We start from the raw sequence: 22158 nt of genomic DNA on the forward strand, positions 1-22158 counted from the left end.
ACTAGAACAGTAATATTCTAAGCAAAAGCTCTGGGTTATTTTCACTGATTTTACTTTCTTATTTGTCACAGAGAAGCAATAAATCTGAAGAACGTTTGACAGATTTTATTATAAATGGTCATCAATACAGAACCAAAGTCATCTTTATAAATATCTACAAAAAGCACAAATGCAGGGTAAAAAACATTCTCTAGCATGAGGGCTCGTGACTTTCAGTTTTTACTTTCTATGAGCCTGTTCTTTGGGAATAAATAATTTTAAAAGCCTTTTTTTTTAAGTAAGGGTTTTTAGTGGTTTTGTTTTTAACATTCACTGTGAAAACAAAGCTCTGTTGATTTATGAAGGAGAAAACCAGACAGGGTGACACATGACCATTTTATCCAGTAAATCTGGAGTAATCCCACTGTATTGTGGTTTTAATGCTAATTTAACTGAAAACAGGAACTAGTCCAAGGCACTTCAAAACTTCCACATCTTTCATATTTTTTTGGCATATTGCCTGTCCACCTCGGAGTCAGCATGAGGACTGAGCAAGTTGTAAAGGCTTCATTCCTGTCCCCACCAGAAAGCTGCTCTCCCCCGGAGTCCAGGTCAAAGCATGCTGGAGTCCTGCTTCTATTACAACTGCTCACAGATTTTGTACCTTGCTCGCTCCCCTCTTTCCTGTAATCCTAAATCATGCAAACACAGTCTCATACACGGAACAGCCCCACCTGTTGCTGTTCTTCGTGATCAAGGAATTAATCCAGGATGGCCAGCAGAGGCTTTGGCAAGTCTCCAAGTAAATCTCTTCAGATGTGACCGTTACAGCAAAATGGTGTTGTGCAACATGGTAGTTCTGTTGCCCCAGTCATCAGGTAAGAGGTGATGTTCTCATTCTGCTCTAACAGAACAAAGCAATGTCTGCTGGATGTGTGTGTGTGTACACTGGAGCAGGGGGTAGGGATGGAGGATTGTCCTAGTGGTTGAGTACTCTAGGCTATTATTTGCTAAATGGAATTTTCCTTGTCCATCTGCTGTTTCTTTTGTGCTATGCTGAACAGCGAAGTGAGACTGAAGGTGCCATCTTTGGAGTTTTGCCTGCATTTTAAGAGGAAACACCTCTGTAGCAGAGCTACCTGTCACTGCATAAAACTGTGTCCCCTGCCTAACAGAGATAAGAACAGCAAATTAGCTTCCTGTGATCTTTAAACACAAGAACATTAAAAATCCAACCTAATACTAGCACCAAAATGACAGCATTTGCCTTTCCCTATGTTTTTTTGTCTTTTTCAAACATATTTCTGTATTACTGCCATGCTGATGTGATCAACGCTTCGGGGCACTGCTCTGCAACACTTCGGTCAGCCGGCCACACAGCTGAATGTAAGCAAAGGGACAGTAAAAAGCAAGAAATAGCACTGCGTTCCATTTGCAAAATGTTGCTCTTCCCATCAGCATACTGTACTTGACCCTTCTGGCTGGAGGGATGTCGGTTTTATTCAAAGCATCGTAGATGATTGTATAGAGACTGGACATAGGTGAAGACACACATGGGATCTGGCTTGAGACCCATCATCATCATGTCATCCACTTCTATCAGACGATCGCAGTGAGCCATTTTCCTGTGGTAATAATAAAACAGGTGCAGCAAATCAAGAGTTAAATCTAAGGCCTGTAACTACTTCTAAGACTCATTTCCTTCATTTGCTGCTCCGATTTGAGCATCACCGAGGTATTTCAGAAATCGTGAGGTTTATCAGCAACACAGAAACATCAGAAACAAGAAGCTGTATGTCCAGTTCGTATGGACTGTCAGTAAACACTGGATGCCTTGTGCTCTATGAACTCAAATTTCTTTTTTGTGATTGATATCAGCAAATTCATTAAGAATCATTTGTTACTTCAAGAACAAAATAATAAAAAAACCCCAAAGAACACACAGAGAGAAGCAAGGTTTTTTTCCTCTTCCGTCCAAGCAGAACTCACAAGGCTGATTTCTCAAGTTTAGTGTGTCAGTGCTAAGGCTGGTGAGAATTACAGAGGGGAGAAAGCAGAATTCAAGTACTGCCTGAAGACTGTGAATGACGTGAACACAGGAGTCCAGTGAATTACCCTGCACGTGGTAAAACCAACTCTGATTCTGAACTGCCAAGTCTCCTGTTCTATGCATTCTCTGTGCAGAGCATTATTATCTTTTTTGGCATGATCATGATAGTGACATTGGATCTACAAGAAGAATCATTAAACTCTTTGCTGCTGCCCAGCCGCTTTAGACTTGAACTGGAAGCACTTCCTGGACATCTAATGTGATACTCACTCAGCCATGGTGAAGGCCAGCTCAAAGTTCTGTTTGCGATTAGCTGGGTCAAGCTCATTATAATCAAAAGCTTCAGGAAAGAAAGAATGCACAAGAGCACAGAATGCCATCCCATCATTCCAGCTTGAGGAGAAGTTCTGGAGATCAATGTGCTGTCATGATGAAAAAAACACGCAAGTTAACGCAGCTCAGGGGAACCGGGAAGAGCAGCTGATTTTTCTCCCTGCAGTTTCCTGTCCTCTCCCACTAACCAAAGCAGCACAGCATAGGCTTTGTGTTCTTTCCCCTCTTTGTATATCCTTTACATTATTTGTATCCTGAGAAAAAGCGGTATGCTCAGCAATAAAAGCCTTTTGTCTGAAATGCCCAGATGCAAAGCAGACACGCAGTCACGGCCCCTGATACAAAGCCAGCTGAAAACACTGGGAAGAATCTTGCCACCATCCACGAGCTCTGGAGCAGCCCCAACGCACCGGCTCGGTATCTGCAGAGACCAAGGACACTGCTTATCCCCATGAAGTATTTATAACTGAAGAACAGCTCACTGTGTGGCGGTAACACTAGATAAAGACTATGCTTGCTTTCTTTGCTTTTCAGTAAGGCCCAATTCAATGCCTGTTTATAGGCATAGAAATATAGGAAGAATTATGCCTACTGTAAAACCTCACTCTTAGAACAAATGCTTATTTGTAATTTCAACTGCCACAGTGAAAAGAAACATATTTGGGCCCTTGTCTCATGCTGCTTTCCCATCACATAAAATTCAAGCCCCAGCTTTTCTGGTAAGCAACTAACAGTAATTTTCACTAGTTCTGCTTATATGTACTGTAATTTAGAGTTCAGCAATAATAATACACACTTTATAATAATGTTGATAAACATTACACACAAAAAAAACCCAACCACTTAGAAAAAAATTCCTTTCTCCTGCTTTGGCAATTGCAGTTTAAGGTCAGGTAAAATTACTAAAATCTCAACTGCTGAATTCTTTTAGCTACACTGATGGTACCTCATAGAAATTAGCTCACTAACACCATGTGTTTCAACCTCAACCATTTACTACAAACTCACTTGTCTAATACCAATAGAGAGTATTTTGGTCTACTGTGTAGCAAAAGGGCCATAGTCTCCACATACTGGCAAAATGTTATTCAGATCTTGCCGTATATAATGAGAATGCAAAAATCACAAGAAAAAAAAAAAGGGTGATCATATACTGAAGTCTCTATCCATAAGCAGAAAAAGGTGGGCTTTTCAGACAAACACTAATAGATCGTTGTGATGGACACCTAGAATCTCACTCATGCAATCACTGTCTGTCTTGACGTGCTGCCCATGCAAACCATGATTTTTGCATTACCTGCAAACTTGATGACCTTGAGGAAGTTAACTCATTATCTAGTGTGTTTTACATTCACTTTTTTGAGTATGCTTTTTTGGCAAATTCTCCTGAAAAAGAGCGCGCTGAAAGTGCTAGCATGTCTTCACCTTGTATCCTATGGTTTTTGAGCGACACCAGTCTAACAGAATTTGTTTAATGCTGCTAGCGCTGGCAACCCCAAAACTCTGCGACCTCTTCAGTTTAGCTCTGGATTCTCCTTTTCCTCTGGAAAATTAACAGAAACCAGATTAAATTACATTCTAGAAAAACTTACACCTACTTGTCAGCAACATCTATGCAACCTTGCCCAGGTCAGCCCCTGTCCAAGTGATATCTGGGAAACATGTTGCTGAAACTTCAACTTGTTGGTTCTGCAAGAAAAGCTCATTTTCATTTCTCTAAAGCCAGTATCCTAAGCCCTCTTCTATTTAAATCATACCCTCCTCATGGTGCATAAAGAACAGTCCACGCTTTTGGTCCTTAATGGCAACAGAAAGTCACTAAATCCCAAGTCTCTTAGAATGACCGAGAAGGTAGCTTTCACAGCACTTTCCTGACAAGAGGCACCTGCTTCTTCAGCTGACCAACTCCAAAGCCAGAGGAATATATAGCTATGAATTTCCAGGGCTCAGCCTGTGAAGTCATTGAAGCTATATGTGACCTCATATTGTCCCTTAGCTCAAAATACTACATTGAGAGAGTCCTCCCAGCCAGCTGTCCTCTGCTGGTAATAATTGACAGATTACTTTCCCATTAACAAACCCATTCGGGAGACAAGGGGTGTGACATACTTTCCACCATCATGTTCAAATTTCTCAAAAAGCGCTTTCCTGGCCTGTGCTCCTGAGGTCCGTGGGAGTGTCTGAGACCGCACCAGTTCTCGCCTTCTTTCAACTTGGCGACGTCCAGCGGGAGGGGAGGAGCGAGTGCTGGGTGTCACGTCACAGTAACTGTCAGTGGCACTGGAGAAACATAACATGAAAAGTACGTGGTTAAACAAAAAAGTAACTCTGCAGTGCCAGGAGTCAGCATAAAGGTCCACCTGTTGCCTACTCTAAACCTCCCAAACCAGTCATTTCTAGAGGACCTGAATGAGTCAAAAGCAATTTAAGTAAAAGTCAAAGTTTTATTGACAGAAAACAGCACCTAATTATAGAAAAGCCTAAGGTACTTTTACAAATGAGACATAGCTGGACAAGTCACAAGTGCTTTGTAGCACTGAGTAGAACAACAATTAAACACCTTTAAGAAAAAAGAAAAAAAAGTTGTGGCCACACAAGAGCACTAAATACCTTTAATTTCCAAATTTGGAGTTCCTGAAGGTTTTTAAAAATGAAATTTGAAGAGTAACTCAGGAAGTACTTTTGAAGTTTTTACTAATAGTACACAGAATCCTGAGATCATGTCAGTGTTGCTTGACAGACCACAAGCTAGTAATTTGATTGAGAAATATAGGATTATATTCTAATTTGTGTTTATTTGAGCCATAAACCACTTTGTCAGCATTAATGAAGTAAGTCACACATTTGGAAATGTTCCCCATAACAGGGATGGGGAAACTGAGGCAGAGCGCAATGACATCAGTGTCACACATTAATTCCTGGTAGAGATGGAGGTCAGATCTGACAGCAAGTTCTCTTGGGCGCTCAGCATATCATGCCTCAAGTATCGAAGTGCTGATGTTGGCACTAACTCAAAAGAAATGTAATGCCAAATTTGGGATAATTTTCAGGGCAGATGCAAGCCCAATTTAAGAGATTTTAAATTGGCTGCCCTCCCATTTTTCTTAACGGATAATCTGCATGCCGAGGATGCCTGGATATGCCAGTAGCAATTGTGACTCCATGTAATCCCATACTAAGCAACCGGGACTCCGAGTTAATCAAGAATGTGTAGTAGTCCTCAGCAAGTCATTTATCTACAAACTAAACTCTAGGCTAGCCAAACTGAGGATATTTGATGGCAATCATATGTTGGTTTCCAAAAATAAGCCCAAAGTACAAATTTCAACACAGCTCAGTATTTTTGAAAGTGTTTTCAAAGGGCCAAACAACTTGTTCCTCCTAACAACAATCCACCACTGGCACCGAGACTTTTACTGACACTGTAGCAGTGCTGAAATCCACAATTAGGTCTGCTTTAAACTGCTCTGCAAAAGATTTTAATTCCTTCCCATCTCTGTTCCACCTGGCGCTCAGGAAAGCTCACAACCTTTAACGGGCTTAAAATACAGCATCTGGGACTTGCCCGTTCTCCAAACCAGCAGAACCCTGTCCCTTGAGACTATACTGACCCCAACGGCCTAACAAAATGTCAAGAAAAATGCATACCTTTCACCAGTTTTGGTTCCACTACTCGCCTCACAGCTCTCAGTTGACACAGATTTAGTGACAGAAGTGATATTCTCTGTATAAAAGCAGTAAAAACAAGATGCATCAGGGCAGAAACTTATTTTATCTCCTTTCCTCATATTTTTTCAAACCATTTCCTGATAGATAGCCATGCATCGATTTTTATTCACCACAATGAAAAGCTGCAGGGCTCTGTCTAACTTCCCCTATGCACTAACAACCTGGGAGGGATCTTCCCCAGGGGTTCAACCCCTCTGCAAAATTGCTGCACTGAAGTGAGGACGGTGTAAACATACCGGAAAGGGCAGTGACAGAATGCCTTTGATAAAACTGCTTTTGGATCATTTCAGGTCCTCATGCGACCTCAGAGGAGGGCACGCTGCCATGGACATTTCAGTGAAAGGAAGAACTGGTGATACAGCTCAGCTTGCAGTAGTCATTCTGGCAGACATAAGGAGTCCTGGGAAGTGTGCCGTGATTGATAGCATAATTTAAATTGCCTAATTTCCACCAGGAAACATTCTAGTTTGTAAAATAGAACAGACTCCAAAGGTTGCAAAGGTGGCTTAAAAACAACTTTGCATCTTCCTCCTCCCACCCAAGGTTCTACCTTTTGTGCATTGCCTCTTAAAAGCCCAGCTCTGGACTCCAGCTATGCTTTGTAAATGCAGAAAAATGAAGTGGCTTGCCCAGTTTTGACACACTACAGCCAAAACTTGTTTCATAAGCCAGCAACTCATTTACTGAAGGCTCCTTCTATACCCAAAGAAGAAAGACTGGCATCTTAGAAGCAATCCAACCTGATCACTGTCCAAATCACTCTCTAAAAATGCTGAACTCTCCCCACTGCTTATAGAAGGGATCCAGATCAGCTACACTTCTCATGTAAAACCCCCTAGTAAAGGCCAGTATACAGATGTGGCAAATTTGGGACCACAAACAATTGCCAGATATTTGTGCAAATCTCAGAGGTTTTAAGCTGAGGAGAAATGTGATCCCTATTCTGAATGAGCTAAATCTTTGCTAAACTAACACTTGAGACCGCTGTGAAATGCCAGTACATTGTCTAGACAGTGACAGCTTGGTGACATCAACCAGAAGTACTTTTGGATAGAGCAGAACTCATCTATTTTGACTGAAATTGAAAATCCTTAAGGCATTTTCCCTTTGACAAACTCATATATGAAGGGGACTGCTCGCTGCTATTCTGCTCAAAGGAACGTTCTTCGACATCCACTTTCCAACTGCCATTACCTTGTGTTCAGTCACAGTTTTCACTTGGTCAGCTGAAATCTTGACTGCTCAAACTGTCTGTTCTGCCACACTTTTCTGGCACCTATTGTTTCCACTGCAGAGATTGCCTAACCGTACGCATGTACACCATGTGCAAAAAGGGATAAGTACCTGTCCTGGGTTGAGCGACGCAGGACTAACTTCTCTTCTAACGCTTGGGAAAACTCCACTTTTGGAAGACTCTGTTCGTGAAAATATTTACTCTATAGTCAGCTATGCCATATGAGGTTCAAGGTCTCAGTGTTTTTGAGCCTCACCAGGTGCGGGGATGAGGAGGAGCGAGATCTGGGCACTTGACCCAAGCTGCCAACAGGATTATTTCATACCATGAACATCACATTCAATAAGAATTAGAAAGTTTGCTGCATAGTCTCTCTCTCCCTTGATGACAGCAGTCCAGAGAACTCCTTTGCCTGGTGCTGGACCCCTGAGCCCTTCCCTTCCTTCCAAAGTCATTGCACTCGCAGTGTCCCACATTTGCTGTCCACTGCTGGGAGAGCACAGCTTCCTACTGATAGAATTGGCCGAGTGTAAATCTTGTGTATCTTATATTAGTATTGGGTTTAATACTGGTTCTTTAGTATTATTGATAATTATTTATTCTTATCCTATTAAATCTATTTATATTTCAACTCTCGTGCTTCCTTGTGTTCCCCGATTCCCCTTTCCAGGTGGAGAGTGGTCATCGGGTGATACAATAATTGTCTAAACAACAATAAATTTTTATGCGTTTTCTCAAACCACAGCAGTACCCTTCGCTTTGAACTGACTGAGAATCTGATACAGTGGAACAAGTTTTCGTGATACCTGGGAAACCCAATCTGCATGCAGTCTTGTTAGCAGTTTTAATATCACCATGTACCTACTAATCGGAACTACATGCTCAGATCCGAATGGCCCGGACATGCAGCATGGAATCCCTCTCAATTTGTGTTGCATGAGGACACGCTGACAGGAGCACTCACCTCCAGGGGCAGATGAATCCATTGTTTTCACAGTACTCGAATTCCAGGCCTTCACTGAACAGCAGAAAAAAAGACAAAGGAAGGCTTTGCTACATTCTTAACTTCAATAAGATAAAAGTTGAAACAGTAACCTGCAAATAATCCCTATCTCTTGCTTGCAATTCCATCTGCTCTCTCTGTGTAATTTCTGACTTATAGACAGTCTGATGTGCGTCACTATCACTAAATGTATATGAAATACAGCTCAAAGATGAATGACTTCAATATGAATGAAATTATATTTCTTTTAAAAAAAAAAAAAAAATCAACCCACCCTCAATTCAGATATAAATAAGATTCTGCAATCACTCTGACTCACGTACACGTGTCAGTCCGCTGTCGGTCATTCCTCTCTCCAAATGACTACTGAACCTGTTACCCAAATATCTGCCAAACTTCTCAAGCGGCCTCAGGTCTCAAAGCGCTATAAACTCCTGCAAATTTCATTAGAATAGCTGGCCACATTGAAGAGGTTTTTTTCAGTAACTGTGCTAGAAGACAGGGTGCACTATGAGCTCAACTAGGCAGCAAAAATTCTAGGCAGATGTGACATTACAGCCTAAAGCTCCACCTAGGAGCCACAATATTCTAAATCAGAGTGTCCCACCATGGGACATACAGCCATAGAAGTGAGGTTTCCTAATTACCGCTAGGTTATGGGACAATCCCTATAGCGCCAGTTGCTTGCAATAAAGAAATGGTTCACAGCTTCAGCAAACAAATTATTTTAGTCTCTTTTACCTGACTGGTTGGAAGTTTTCACTGCCATCGCATTTTTGCTCTTGCTCTGTCCCAGCAGGCCCACAGACGCATTAGTTGTTCCTGTTAGACAGACGGTCTCTCCTGAAAACTTCTCTGATACCCTGGTGACTGCAGTAACGGGGAGGTGGGGCATCTGCAACGCGACTGCAGGCGCATGGGCCTCAGGGGAAGAGTCTGACCTGTGAAAAGAGGCCAGTTCATGGGAGACTTTTGCCTGACCTAGTGAATAAAGAGAAAAAGAGAGAGGAAGTAAATTTATTTGCAGATTTGTAACAAAGTTACAAGCCAATTTCCATGCAACAACTTTATTTTACAAGTCATTGGAATTTCTTCGCCTTGCTCTCCCTGAGGACATTATACCATTTACAGCACACTGCAGAAGCAACCCTGATGTAAGTGATCCTTGCAGCGATCATATCTGTCCTACACTAATCTCAGCAAGAGCAATTTCAGATCATTAATCCACTAGCATCTGCATTTGGTAAACTTCTTCCTCTGTGCAGCCCTGCCCCCGGTTTCCTGCCACAGGTTAGAAGTCAGTATTCTGGTTCTTTTCATGGTTTTATGAAACACCGTGTGCCTCAGTTTTCTCTAAAATGGAGAAGGCAAGTCCTTTCTCCACTGAAGGATGATGGAAGCAGACAGGTAATATGCAAAATGTTTTGGGATGCAAGGCTACAATGTCAACCAGAATAGCAGGCCTTACTATCATTAGTGCCCCAAGATAACGTCTCTAATTTATGAAACACCATAGTGCATGGTTAACAATAAAGTTTAAAAGTTAAACTCCTAATTATGAAATAAAGTTAAAGGGTATCAGTGCCACAGTAGAACATCCAAGCTGAAAACACAGCAGATTCTAATGTTTCCAGCATGTGAGAGCTGCTCTATGACTGCCAGGATCAGGTATTTTACTGCTACTTCATTTCATGCCATGTTCCTACCTGATGAAGACTGATGCCCATTTTCAATGATGGAAGAACTAAAAACTCTTCTAAATTCAGGTTTGTGGTGGTCATCCAGGTCTACACTCTGTCAGAACAGACAACAGACACAAAAGCTAAATTTCAAACAGCAGCAAAAGTTAGAAGAATATCCCTAAACACCTGCCAAGAACAGATCCCCCTTGTGCTGGTGACCACAATACAAGATGGGACAATTATCTGACCCCTAGAGCCAAACCTGCAAACTGAGCACTGGCAATGCAGGAATCCATCTTCACATACTTGTCCTCGCAGCCCCCATGCACCCAGGAGGGGTCTTCCACTTCTGTTAGATAAAAGTATCCCCATCCACTGAGGAGATGATGAACAGAAGACTCCACACAACAGTGGAGAGATTGATTGAGATTGTATAAAATGCTTAATGCTCTGCAAGTTTTTTTCTGTTTGCCGCAGAAAAAATGTCATTCTGATAACATATTGTAAAAGCATTACATAAAGTAAGTATGATCCTAGAACTTTACAGCCGCATTATAACCTGCAACTTCTGTAAGGATAGTTTTTTCCAGGAAAAGCACTATTTTTTCCCATAATGTTTGCCAACATAATTCCAAAACAATTGGCCAAGAATTTTGGTGGTGGTGGTGGTCTGTCTGTCTGTGTGTGTAAGCCTGCAAAAAATCACAAGGAATTATGTGATTTTTGGCTGCAGGAATTAAAGAAAGAAGAGACTGCTTCACAGACACACGATTACCTCAATTGAAAAAAATGTAGCTTCCAAGAAGTAGCATATACAAGCAGTAGAGTGAAATTCCCCAACTCAAAGTCCATGAAAAAGTTTTAATTGGTTCTAGACAGATACCTAACTACCAGATTGGCCAAAAATTTTATGAATTAATAAAGAAAAAAATCTGTAATGTGCCCTTATAAACATAATCCAAAATTCTTATAAACTCAATCCAAACAAGTTGTGTTGTTTTTTAAAGCCAGACAGAAAGACTGAAGTTAAGATACCAAAGAAGATTTTATATTGCAGGTAAGTATAAAAACGACAGAACATAACAGAAAAGGAAAGAGGCAATGTGTATACATGTAATAACTTGTCTCTACTTTTTGTAGTGACAAAAAGTACATGGGAAATATGGAGCAAACTGGTGGTTTGATTTTACTTATTTATTCCATAGCTCCATCATAAATTATTAGAATAATTTATTTATAGGGTGGAAAAATATCTCTCTCATAAAATACAGAAACCATATGATCAATTCAAGATAAATCAACAAAAATAGTTTCTTGGAACTTGTCTGATGTTTACTATGCGTCTGTTTACACTCATCCAAACTTAATTAAGAACACCAGACAAGGATGTTAACGTACCTTGGAGATTTTTTTAAAAGCATTTAATCTTGTTAGATGCTGCAGAGTGCACAGACCGTTTTAGTGCCCATTACTCGAGATACTAGAACTTTCATTACCTCAAGTACAAATCCTAGTCAACTCCTAGTAACTATGATCTGAGATCTTGCTAAGAATTTGTTAGCTAGTATTAGATTACAGTAAGGCAGCCTAAACACAATTTTGTCATGCAGCTGTGGGCTTAGATTCTAATCCTCCCAGATATTTACGTGCCAGCCTCCAACTGATTTCAGTGGAACACAGGTGTACGTAGCAGAATCTGGGCTACACGCCTACGCTGCTGAAGTCGAGGAAAATCCTTCTCTTGACTTTAAGGTTGGGCCCTACATCACAATCAGTATCCAGGCTTTTCAAGACTACAGCATAATTTGGAGAAACCATTAAAGTGTGGTAAAACCTCATTAACCTGACTTCAAGATGAGGACCCCCTGCCTCGTAAGCAAGTGTCTTACAAAGATATATTACAATAAAACACAGAAAGGAATGGCAGCAAAATGTTGAAATACTGTGAACTGTCTCTCAGGCTCAGCTTGGATGGTATATTTTATTATACTGGGTTGTATACTATTTTTTAATCTGGCATTAGATTCTCATGTCAATTTCGTTCTATGCTAGATGAGGAAAAGAGGTAGGACCACCCGGATATGATTTTCAAACAAAACAATCCAAAGTTCAGAATAGGACTGGAGGCTTCCCGAAAATATGGAAGGTGTACTCTTAGAAAAGATGACTATTAAAGGCTTCTCAGCCAGAAGTTTTTAATTCTCTTGCCTGGTTTCCAAGTCAATGACGTTTCTGGGATTATATATGCACTGATGTACTCTGCTCGATAAGAACGCAGAGGTTACACGATGAGCCCAGACACTCCTTAATCTGTTTACCACTAAAATGCACGAGAGGCTGTCTGATTGGTTTTTTGTTTTAAACAACCACTCAAACAACCATGCACAGCACCATGTTTTAGCACAATGTTGCTTATAGCCTCATCAACAAGACTGACACATTTCCACTGATGCCCGATGGAGGCTTGGGGTGCACCTCAGATAGCTGGGAGTTAAAATGTCCATTCCACAGCTAGGTTAACCTGCTCTGATGTACACTGCAAGTTTTAAAAATCAAATCTGTAATGAAGTTCAGTATTTCAATCTGAACAAGGAGAACTTTTGCTTCATTTTAATTTTTCTCTATCTTTCGTATTTAAAAAGGAAAATAAACTAGATTGGGAAAGTTGGAATGTTCAGAACTTCTCACTCTTTCCCAGTATCTAAAACTTTATTACAAGCAAAAGCACTACAGTTCAGCTATCTAGGCTCCACCAATTTTTGTGGGATCTCTCCCATTTAGAGGTTTCATTACAGACAAGTTTTCAGAAGAGCTCACATCCAACAAAGCTGCGCTCTTTAGGTAGTTACTCAGCACAGGCCCAAAAGGAGTGATGAGTTCTTTTGCAAAGCCAGTCTGCGAACTTTTTTCAGGGTAAATTACTTTAAAATCCGCTTTGTTTGGAAATGCCAAGTTTCTGACAAACCCATGTGAGTAACAATACTTCCTCTGTTACTGCTGGCTACATATATCATAAATAGCAGAGGGACAGGTACCTATATCTGTGCTTAATAATGAGAAGTCTCCATTTATATAACTCATGTAACAACAACATGGTGAAGTTGAAGGAAATAAAGTTAAGGGTAATGTTTTGCAAGTCTTCCTCACTCTTAGAACTGATCTCTCTGTAGCCCAAAAGTCTCCATGTAATGCAGGGTGATAATACTTTCCACAGTTGTAGGGCTGCTGGAATTCCTCCTTCACTGCAAAGAAGTTAGACCTTAGAGATCCATAACTGGAAGCTGCTATAAAACAGGCACACACATTCAGAAAAATTGAAGCACCAGACGATGAGATTAGAAAGAAATAAAATTTTCATTTCCTTTCTAAGCCTCTAAGCTGCATGTCTGTTATGTTTTCAACCTTTTGCCTGCAACAAGGTCAAACTGTAGAAGAATGACAAACAAATGAGACGCCTCTCTTTCAAATGAGAGATTTCAGTCATCCGAAGTCTTTCATAAAAGCACCAATTACCAAAAGGGTCATGATAAAAATCATTGGATCCAGAAATGTTGCTTATCTGTGAGATATCTCCCTCTCCTGTCACATGCTGGATGAAATTGATGCTTCACTCTAGCGAACAGCAAAAACATGACTGACTTCCACAAAGCAAGATTTGACTCAGTTCCTTGCATATAAGGAGATGATTGATACATCAGAAATAGGGAATGATGCAATGTGTGAGGAAACACAAACAAGGCTGATAAGACACCAACAAGAACTGCACCACATTTACGCCTTAATTCTTCTACTGGAAAGCCATTGTCTGTCAGATAACACAAGTATTCTCTATCTGTAACTGACCCTGCAGTTGAAGAAAAGGCCTTGAACGTCATGAGTATATTAGGAAAGCTTTTGCCTGCGAGTAATCACTGAAGAAAAACATTAAAAGCACTTCTCAGAACTTCTTTTGAAGCAAGGCTCGATAAAAATGGACAGCAGGGAACAATTCTATCTTGGCAGCTTCAGCAGGTGCCCACAGCTATGTCGCAGTGAATTAAAACAAAACAAACAACAACAAAAATAATCTAGATAAGAATCGAGGCAACTGTGGAACGTCGCCATTCCAAAAGGACACGTGCAGGAAGTGTAAGAGAATAATAAGAAGGAAATGGAACTACTGGACTTCCTTTATCAAATATAGGAGTTGAGATGGTTTAGAAACATAGTATGTAATGCCAGGTGACTGCTGGATCACTTTATCTCCCTGCCTGTATCCCAGGTCATTGTGTCTCATTCAGTTGCTCCCAGGATGACTAACTGTTGGGTGTCATCAGGTCACCATAGAGAAATACCAACAGGTGGTATTTGTTTAGATCTTCCCAGGTGGTCACAGCCAGCTACTCAGCTCTCTGCTGTTTTGGCTACTGCAGGCACGTTCTCTGCAGCGGTCTGCCCAGCACTCTGCTGGGTGTACAAAAACTCTTCTGACAGTATAAAAACAGAACACCATCATAGTATTTTTAGTCCTCCCTGTTCACAAAGGCATCATGCTCAACCATAAACACTATGGAAAGATCCTAAGTGATAAGGCTCCTGCCAAAATGTAAGATCTGATCAACAGAAAAGGTCAAAACTCTTCCGTTCAAGCAATCACAGGCAGGTAGGAGAGAGAGACCTCAGTGACTGCAAAGGATGACAAACAGCAACAAACTGCTCAGCGAGGGATAAATCCTCAGTAGTGCAGCTGTTGCCCCAGGATCCCGCTTTAAAATTAATTCTTCAAACATACCCTGTTTTCCACCTTTGCAAAAGCAGCTCTCAGACTGTGGCCTAGTTAGAAAGCCAAATTTAAGTTTGACATCAAAATACCAGAAGGACTCACCTCCAAATCACAGTGCCTAACGGCTGTTTAAAATACGACCAAAATCAGCACTTAGACTGTTGTATACCAGACTTCAAGGACAGCATAGCAGACATTGCCTGAAGATTAGAATTAAAAGGAGATTTGTGCTCTTACTTCTGAACTATGCATGGAAGTTCCTGGCTTAACTTTTTTCAACCAAATTACCTTGAAAAATAATCTATCAATATTAGAAAATAACGGTTCAGACACTGAAGATGCTCACAATCTCCAGTATCCAATCTGCAAGTCTGCAAAAGATAGTCCTAACTCTTATCCCAAGTATTTTGCTAGAAACATTGAAGGCAACAGAACCCAGCCTTTTGTTGGGATCAACATTGCATCGACCACACAGTAAAAATGAACTCAATCCATAAATCTTTTCAGGAGCAAAAGAGCACATCTTGATTTGCTACTATTTCCAGGTCAGTATTATTTACTCCTCATATCTCATACTTACAGAAGTCTTTTCTAAAGCTAGAAGTGTCACCAATTTTATCACAGGTACTCATTTATCTGAAAACATACATAGTGTCAGTTATGGTACTCTGTTACAAGTGCTTTGGTCCCATAACTAGAAATTGCAAGCAACTGAGGGACACACTTCCTTCATTACAGAGAGCTTGGGTGACCGGCACAGTGACTAAGGCTTGTTCTTTAGCCATTTGAGCACAGCCACATCAGAGCCTTACCCACAAAATCATGTTTTCACTGCATCCATTTGGTATGCGTAGCTCAGTACTGAAATTCCTTCCCGGTCAGCTATGCTAACTTGGGAAGTTGTCCAACCTTCCCGGGAAAATTGTTGGGAGGGCACTGAAGAACTATCAGTACTTTCCTGAACCCTGAAAACAAAGCAGGAAGGTTCCAATCCAAACAAAAGCTCATTCTGTGCTTTAACGTAGACTAAAGCTGGATATTGCCATAACGTCGATGCAAGTCTTCACAGAGCATGAAGCCCAGACTACAATGTAGGCAGCGGTGATGGAGCAGGTGAATGGTGTCACCTTTGTCACTTCCGCGTCGCTCAGCTCCCTTCTGCTCCTTGCAATACAAACAACTGTGGTGGCTCCATGGAATGAAAAGGAACAATCTGAAAGTATGCTGCTTACCTTTGTCACATAGGGGAAAAGGCAGCAGTTGCCACAACTAACTGTTGGAATCAAGCAGTGGGCTTACCTTTCCACTTGCACAGCTGTGGGAAGCTCCATGCCCCCATTCTTAAGTCAATAGGAATGAAAAGGACTGGAATGCAAAACAGACCCTTTGCTCATTCCCATCAACTTAACTTGGAGCAAATTTCATTTCCAAGCTTTTATTTTCCATCCCCAAAGCCTGGATAGATCACAGACCAGCTTTTCATACTCAACAGTCTTAAAAGCCCCTTAAGACATGGCTTAATCAAGATTACACAAAATAGGCTGTCATCTGTGAAAGCCAAGTCTCTAGTATAGGCCCGGTTTTATGTGACTGAATCACGGTCTACTGTCTGGCTGCCACCTCCTAGTGTCAAGGATTGTACAGGAGCTCCCAACTCTTTCCATAGAGCTGGACACATAGAAAAAGTATTACATAAAATGTCTCGGTGCCAGATGAGCTTCCCACTAGCTGGGGTTTCCATGCACCAAGTTACAAGGCTCTGCAAAAAGAGTTTTATCACTGGGAGGAATGTATTTGTGCTAGTTTAGGTCATGGAGACCACAACAGCGTGTGTGACGCCCACCTCTTGGGGATGAGCTGCAGCAGCGCAGGACAGGGATTGCACAGCAAAACTGTCCCATTGCAGGATGCTAGGTCACTATCTTAGGAAAACACGTTATTGCTTGCCATATGCTGAGCTGTTCTCCTTTGTGAGCTTGCCAACTGGTAAACAGCATTGCCTGGCACACAGATCGCCCTGAATCAAGTCCAGAAAGGATACACAGATATTCACATTCATTTGTATATCAATAGCTGAGACTGCCTTGGCTTTTCTTCTTACTCTTAACCACACTGAACTGACAGGTTGCTACCACTCTGACCAAGATCCCAGTCGGACCAAGCAGTGCCGTGATCAGAAATGTCTCCAGGTGGTATCAGGGCCAATTTCTCAGAGCACCTCCCAAACGCCCATTGACCCGGAACAGCAAAAGAGTAGCCCCGTGTGCCTAAAGACTCCCCCACGCTCACACAAAGAGCTTGGCAACACCTGTGAAGCACCCGCTCGCGCACCCACCCGGCCCTCCCCCCACGCCACCTCCCCGGCCGCGGCCAGCACTTACTTGGCTGCGGCCAGCGACCGCCAGCTTGGCGTGGCTGGAGAACCTGCCGCCGGCCGGACCCTGCCCAGGGGAGCCGGGCCCCGCGGCTGGGGGGCTCCCCGCTGCCTCATCCGCCCATTCCTGCGGCAGCCCCGCTGACCGGCCGAGGGCCTCCACCTGCCGGGACAGGCACTCCAGCTGCGCCCGCAGGCGCCGGTTCTCCTGCTGCAGCTCGGAGACGGCGTGTGCCAGAGGGCTGGCGAGGCGCAGCACCTCCTCCACCTGCCGGCCCACCCCCTGCTTCAACACCTGGATGTCGGCCCGCATCTCCCGCACGGCGCCCCGCAGCGACTCCTCGTAGCGTCCCAGGGCCTCGCAGACGCTCTGCGCCTCCCGGCTGTTCAGGTCCTCGGCCTCGCCGGCCATGGTGTCCGCGGGCCGCAGCCTGCGCGGGGCGGCCAGGGAGGGGGAGGCTCGAGAACCGCTAGCGGCAGCCGCCCAGCCGCCTCTCCTCCCCTCGGAGGGCGCCCTCCGCCTCCCGGCGGCCCTAAACCCGACCCCGGTGCCGCCGGGGCACGGCCCGCTCCCGCCGTGCGGAGGAAGAGCCCGCCCGGGGACGGGGCGCCCGCGGAGCGGCTGCTCCGGTAAGCCTTCAGCGGGGAGATGTAATTTCAGGAGGCGACGGTGGAGGAGGGAGGGAGAAGGGGCGGGGGCATCCGCCTACTCACGGCCGCCCACGGCGGCGGAGGCCGGAGCGGGCCGGGCGCGGTGGGCTGCGGGCGGGGAGAGGAAGGAGAGAGAGAGAGAGAGAGAGAGATGGGGCTGGGGGGGGGAACCGAGTGAGGGGAGGAGGGGCGAGTATCTGGTCCTTCCCGGGCTGCTGGGATGACGATGCCAAAATAAGCACAGCTTATCTCTGCCGAGGGGAGCACGGAGGCAAAGGGAGAGGAGAGTCGTCTCTGGGAGAAGAGAGCAGAAATGCACACGCGTGCTGAAAGCTCAGTGTCCCTTCATGCACACAGGCTTGTACACACACACACACACACCATACACATCCTCACACTCAAGAGTTTCCCACCGTGGACTGCGATTCGAGAGGCATCAACTAAACTGCCAGATCCTTCCCCAGATCCAAGCTGTGTGCACACGGGGCGAGATACTAATTTCTGTCAAACCAGAGGCACAGCAGGGTTCTGGGGTTTATTCTTTATTGCCTACTGACGCACAAGACAATACCTCACGCATAAAGCCTCACAGGAGCAGAATTCTACAACATCTCTACAGCAAACTGCTTTCTTCATGGAATTTTTGCAGAAATTGCTACTGTACTTCCATTAATCGGAAAATGCTTGGCAGCCTCCTGAAGTCTCTAGTCCTGTAGAATATATAAATACATGAATTAGATGCTTTGGCCCAGCAGCAAAAGCTTCTTATCTCCCCTCCCAAAGGCAAAAAAAAATTAATCAGGCACCAAAACATGCACAGCCAAATCCCACAAGGTGCTGAGCACTGAGCACAACCTGAAGCATCCTGTAATATCCAACCTGCTCTACTCAAGACAACACGTTTGTCCTCCCTCCTTTTAATATTACTATTTACTTATTTGTATGGTGATAGCACAAAGGAAACTCAGTCATGGGCCAGAACTCCATTCGTGTTAGTGCTAAACAACCAGCGAACAACAGGCTATTCCTTGTACGATATAAGTGTATGACAACAGAGAAACGGCGATGCAGACAAAAAGCATTGGTCTGTGACCTCAACACTACCAAATTTTGTCTCAAAAATGCTGTCATACACAATGTGAAGAGCAGAGTCATTCAACCAGGTGCCAAGCATGGTCTGCACAGGGCGAGTAAAAGGTGTCCACCCCTGTCACAGATACGCAAGATCACACAAATTCTACGCTGAGCACCACCATGCTTCTCTGTCTTTCGCTTCTCTGAGCAACTTGGCACAGAGGCATTGTTTTCCATTGGCTTTGGTAGGGCTGACCAATAAATGACAGTAGCAGTTGCTAGGAGGCTCAGCTCACCCTGAAGTTCAGGTTAAGGGAGCAGAGCTTCTCCTGGGGCACATTTAACATTCTTTCCAGGCCAGTTCAGTTCATGGGAGGTAGCATCCTACAAACTACTGCAGCATCCTTATGCTCGGAACTTTCAGTTATTTCCAGGACTGAAGAGGCCACTTCCTCCTTGACCAGATGATGGAAATTTCAGCATTCCTGCACACTGAGCAGATAAATACCTGCTTGCATGGCACCTTCTGAATTTCTGAAGTGTCTAGTTTGAAAATGGCATAGCCTGTTTCACAAGTGCCACTGGCACACGAGGTCCTGATGCTATCTTCGAAAGAACAGTCCCCAGAATAAGTCATTGTGCCAGTCTGTGTCAACTGGATGCTGCAGTGAGACCCAAAAGGACAAAAACACATGCTGCTGCTTTTCTGTACTGGAACTTTATGTTTTGAAAGCAATGCTCTGAACTTGAGGAATAATCAGCCAGTCTGATACTCACAGGAAAGAATTTATTCCTTGCTTATTCAGTGAAGAATAAGAACAGAAATGTGACATCTTGCACACTTCTTAATCAGAGAAAGTTTTAAATGGAAGAATGCCCTAACTGGCCTTTTTGTCTTTATCTTTTCCATTCCTGCAATATGCTCCTTCTCTCAGAACGGCTTTATGCTTTGGAGTGAAGTATAACAATGTAATAGGTTTCTGTTGCTTTTTCTGAGTTCAGATAGCACCCTCAGAGTGTGCCATATGCCACTCCACATAAAATGGTGCGGCTTTTTAAGGCAGGAAAGCCACAGCCCACCAGCTTCGAGGCTGCACTGTTCACGTTGTAGCTGGTGTGCGGATAGAATACCCACGTGTCTGAAGCTGGTAACTAGACACTTCTCCCCAGCCTCAAATTCATAACAGAGCTTTAAAAAAACCCTGGTGAGACAAGGCAAATCCTAGTATCTACGATCTTTGACCTGCTTACAACATGGTCAGAAGAGTCTTTATGCCATTGAGCCTGACACAGTCTCATCAAGGTAGAGAACCTGAAAGGGGTTTAAACCAATCCCCACATCAGACCTTCTTTAAACACTGAAATAACCCCTTTTCCAGATCTGGACCTGCAATTAGACTACCAGGCCCAAAGAAAAGATTATTTCTAAGCTTCAATTTCCTTCCCCAAACAGCCTCAGAAAGACCTTGTAAGAGCATTAAGCTGCCATTGCAGAATTGGCTTCAATCAGGTATTACCACAGCAAGCAACTGCTAGGGATTTATCAAGGCATACACAATTACAGTCACATATTCTCATTTCCAGGGTTTTTGAGTGAGCTCTTCGTCATTTTTTTTTTATAAGGGTCAAATCACTGCAGACAAGAAAGTGACAACTAAGTACTTACAGTACTGTGTCACTTTGCATTTTACAACATATTTTACAATATATGAGAGATTAATTATGAAAACAGTGAGGTCACTAGCAAATTTGTATCACACCTCATTGCCCAGTAACTTCCAACAGCAGACACATCTCTCACCACGCTGGCAAACCTTCATATGCCAATAGGGGAGCGAGGATTGATGCCGGCAAGGAAGCTGTCCCTGCCTTGAAAAAAAAAAAATCAAATAAGAGATGCTTTCCTTCCAGAAAGGCGGTGGGACGCAACTGCTATATTCTCTGACAGTTACCCGCTGGGGTGGAAAATGTTTTCTCTGTGGGAATGCTGCTTTCAGCAAGGTGTCAGAGAACAATGCTGTCACCAGCCCTGGCTGCGCTCATGTTTTCCATGTCTCCTTCTATCTTTTGTTCTTGCACCCTTTATCTGGCTAGAGCAGGATTAATTTATCTCCTGTGGTACGTTGCTTCCTAGGACGAGTCTGCCTCTCCCTCTCTCTTCCCCTCTCCTCAACAACTTGAAAACCATACCTTAAATTCTGTAAAGTAACTGAAGGCCTTGCTCTCTGCCATCAAAAGAGTCTAAAGGGCTTTCTGTGACAGATGCTTGACAGTCCTGGTACTGGAAACCTCCGTACTACCGCCAGCCAAAATTCTGCTCGTGAAGAGGCTAAGACTGTATCTCTCCACCACCACTGCCAAAAGAGCAGAGAGAATAACGCAGGATCCTCAGGGTCTTGGTGCTGAAAGCAACAAAGGAGAAAAGAAGTGAGAACGGAAGCTAAAATGTAGCACTGAAGAGCCAGCAGTAGGATGAGGAATGCATATGTGTGATGTGTGGTGTTGTACAAGCACCTGGAGTTTCGGTATACATGGGTCTATCCCATCTACACTCCTCTTTCTCTTAAATTGGTCTGTGAGAATAAATTTAGTGTTGCCCACAGATGCTTAACTACATCTCATACTGTGCCTTTTCCACTTGGCAAGGAAGCACTATCTCTAGCTAAACACTGAAGATAAAGCTCTTTGGTTCTTCTGCACAGACTAGCAGGTCAGTCTGTGTTGCCTCCCTCTGGTGAGGGAACTCCTCAGAGTGTTTTTGAATCATTTTTCTGCTGCTGCTGGGGCCAAGCAGCAGCACAGTGGCTGACCTCAAGGAGAACTCAGTTCAGGGCTCCTGTTTCTGCAACATTAATGACTTGAGTTTTGCAGATACGGATGTTTCACCTTAGCAAACAGTGGTGTGACAAGGATTGGCAAATGGAGGAGCTCAGAGAGGAGCCGGCACATACCCGATTTCCACAGAATCTGCTGTCTTCCTGCACACAGATGACCTTCAAACACCCAGGTGTTAAGCACACAGGGATACTTGAAAGTTTCAGAGGAAAAACGTGGCAGGCTTTTTATCCCAGCAGGCATCTGCTCATGCTCCTGCTGAGTTTCCATTTTCCAGTGACCTGCAAAATGCATTCTTTTGGAGAAGACTCCCATAGAATGGCTCACTGCATAAGTGTTTCAGCCCTTACCAAAAGTTTTCTCTGATGTTTAAACCGAGCATCTGCATGGGTGTGCACATCATACTGACGAGTAAGAGGTTACTGCTCTGCAAGGGCAGTTTGTTCATAAGG

General features: G+C 43.4%; 1 protein-coding gene across 2 annotated transcripts; it reads right to left on the reverse strand.

Moving 5' to 3' along the window:
• Nucleotides 1-86: 86 nt before the first annotated feature.
• On the reverse strand, nt 87-17772 carry SMTNL2 (smoothelin like 2). 2 transcript variants are annotated; one of them, XM_074160953.1, is made up of 9 exons: nt 17154-17772; nt 10035-10122; nt 9070-9309; nt 8290-8343; nt 6011-6086; nt 4472-4642; nt 3788-3905; nt 2300-2451; nt 87-1604 (listed from the first exon to the last, which is right to left on the reverse strand). In XM_074160953.1, exons 1-9 carry the CDS (start codon nt 17556-17558, stop codon nt 1478-1480), a joined length of 1431 nt encoding a protein of 476 aa, XP_074017054.1. In that variant the 5' UTR covers nt 17559-17772; the 3' UTR covers nt 87-1477. The 2 variants fall into 2 exon arrangements, with proteins under 2 accessions (XP_074017054.1, XP_074017055.1); XM_074160954.1 differs by lacking the exon at nt 3788-3905 and having other exon boundaries at nt 17154-17643.
• Between the last annotated feature and the right edge of the window lie 4386 nt (nt 17773-22158).

This window comes from Numenius arquata, chromosome 18 (assembly GCF_964106895.1).
Source record: "Numenius arquata chromosome 18, bNumArq3.hap1.1, whole genome shotgun sequence".
In the NCBI taxonomy this organism is placed as follows: Eukaryota; Metazoa; Chordata; class Aves; order Charadriiformes; family Scolopacidae; genus Numenius; species Numenius arquata.

Excerpts from the sequence above, each read along its gene's own strand:
- SMTNL2 (XM_074160953.1), bottom strand. The coding sequence starts at position 17,558 with ATGGCCGGCGAGGCCGAGGACCTGAACAGCCGGGAGGCGCAGAGCGTC. Across the intron at positions 8,344-9,069 it reads GAAAACTTCCAACCAGTCAG|TGAAGGCCTGGAATTCGAGT; the intron begins GTAAAAGAGACT and ends TCTGCTGTTCAG. Across the intron at positions 3,906-4,471 it reads TTTGAACATGATGGTGGAAA|AGGAAAAGGAGAATCCAGAG; the intron begins GTATGTCACACC and ends TTAATTTTCCAG.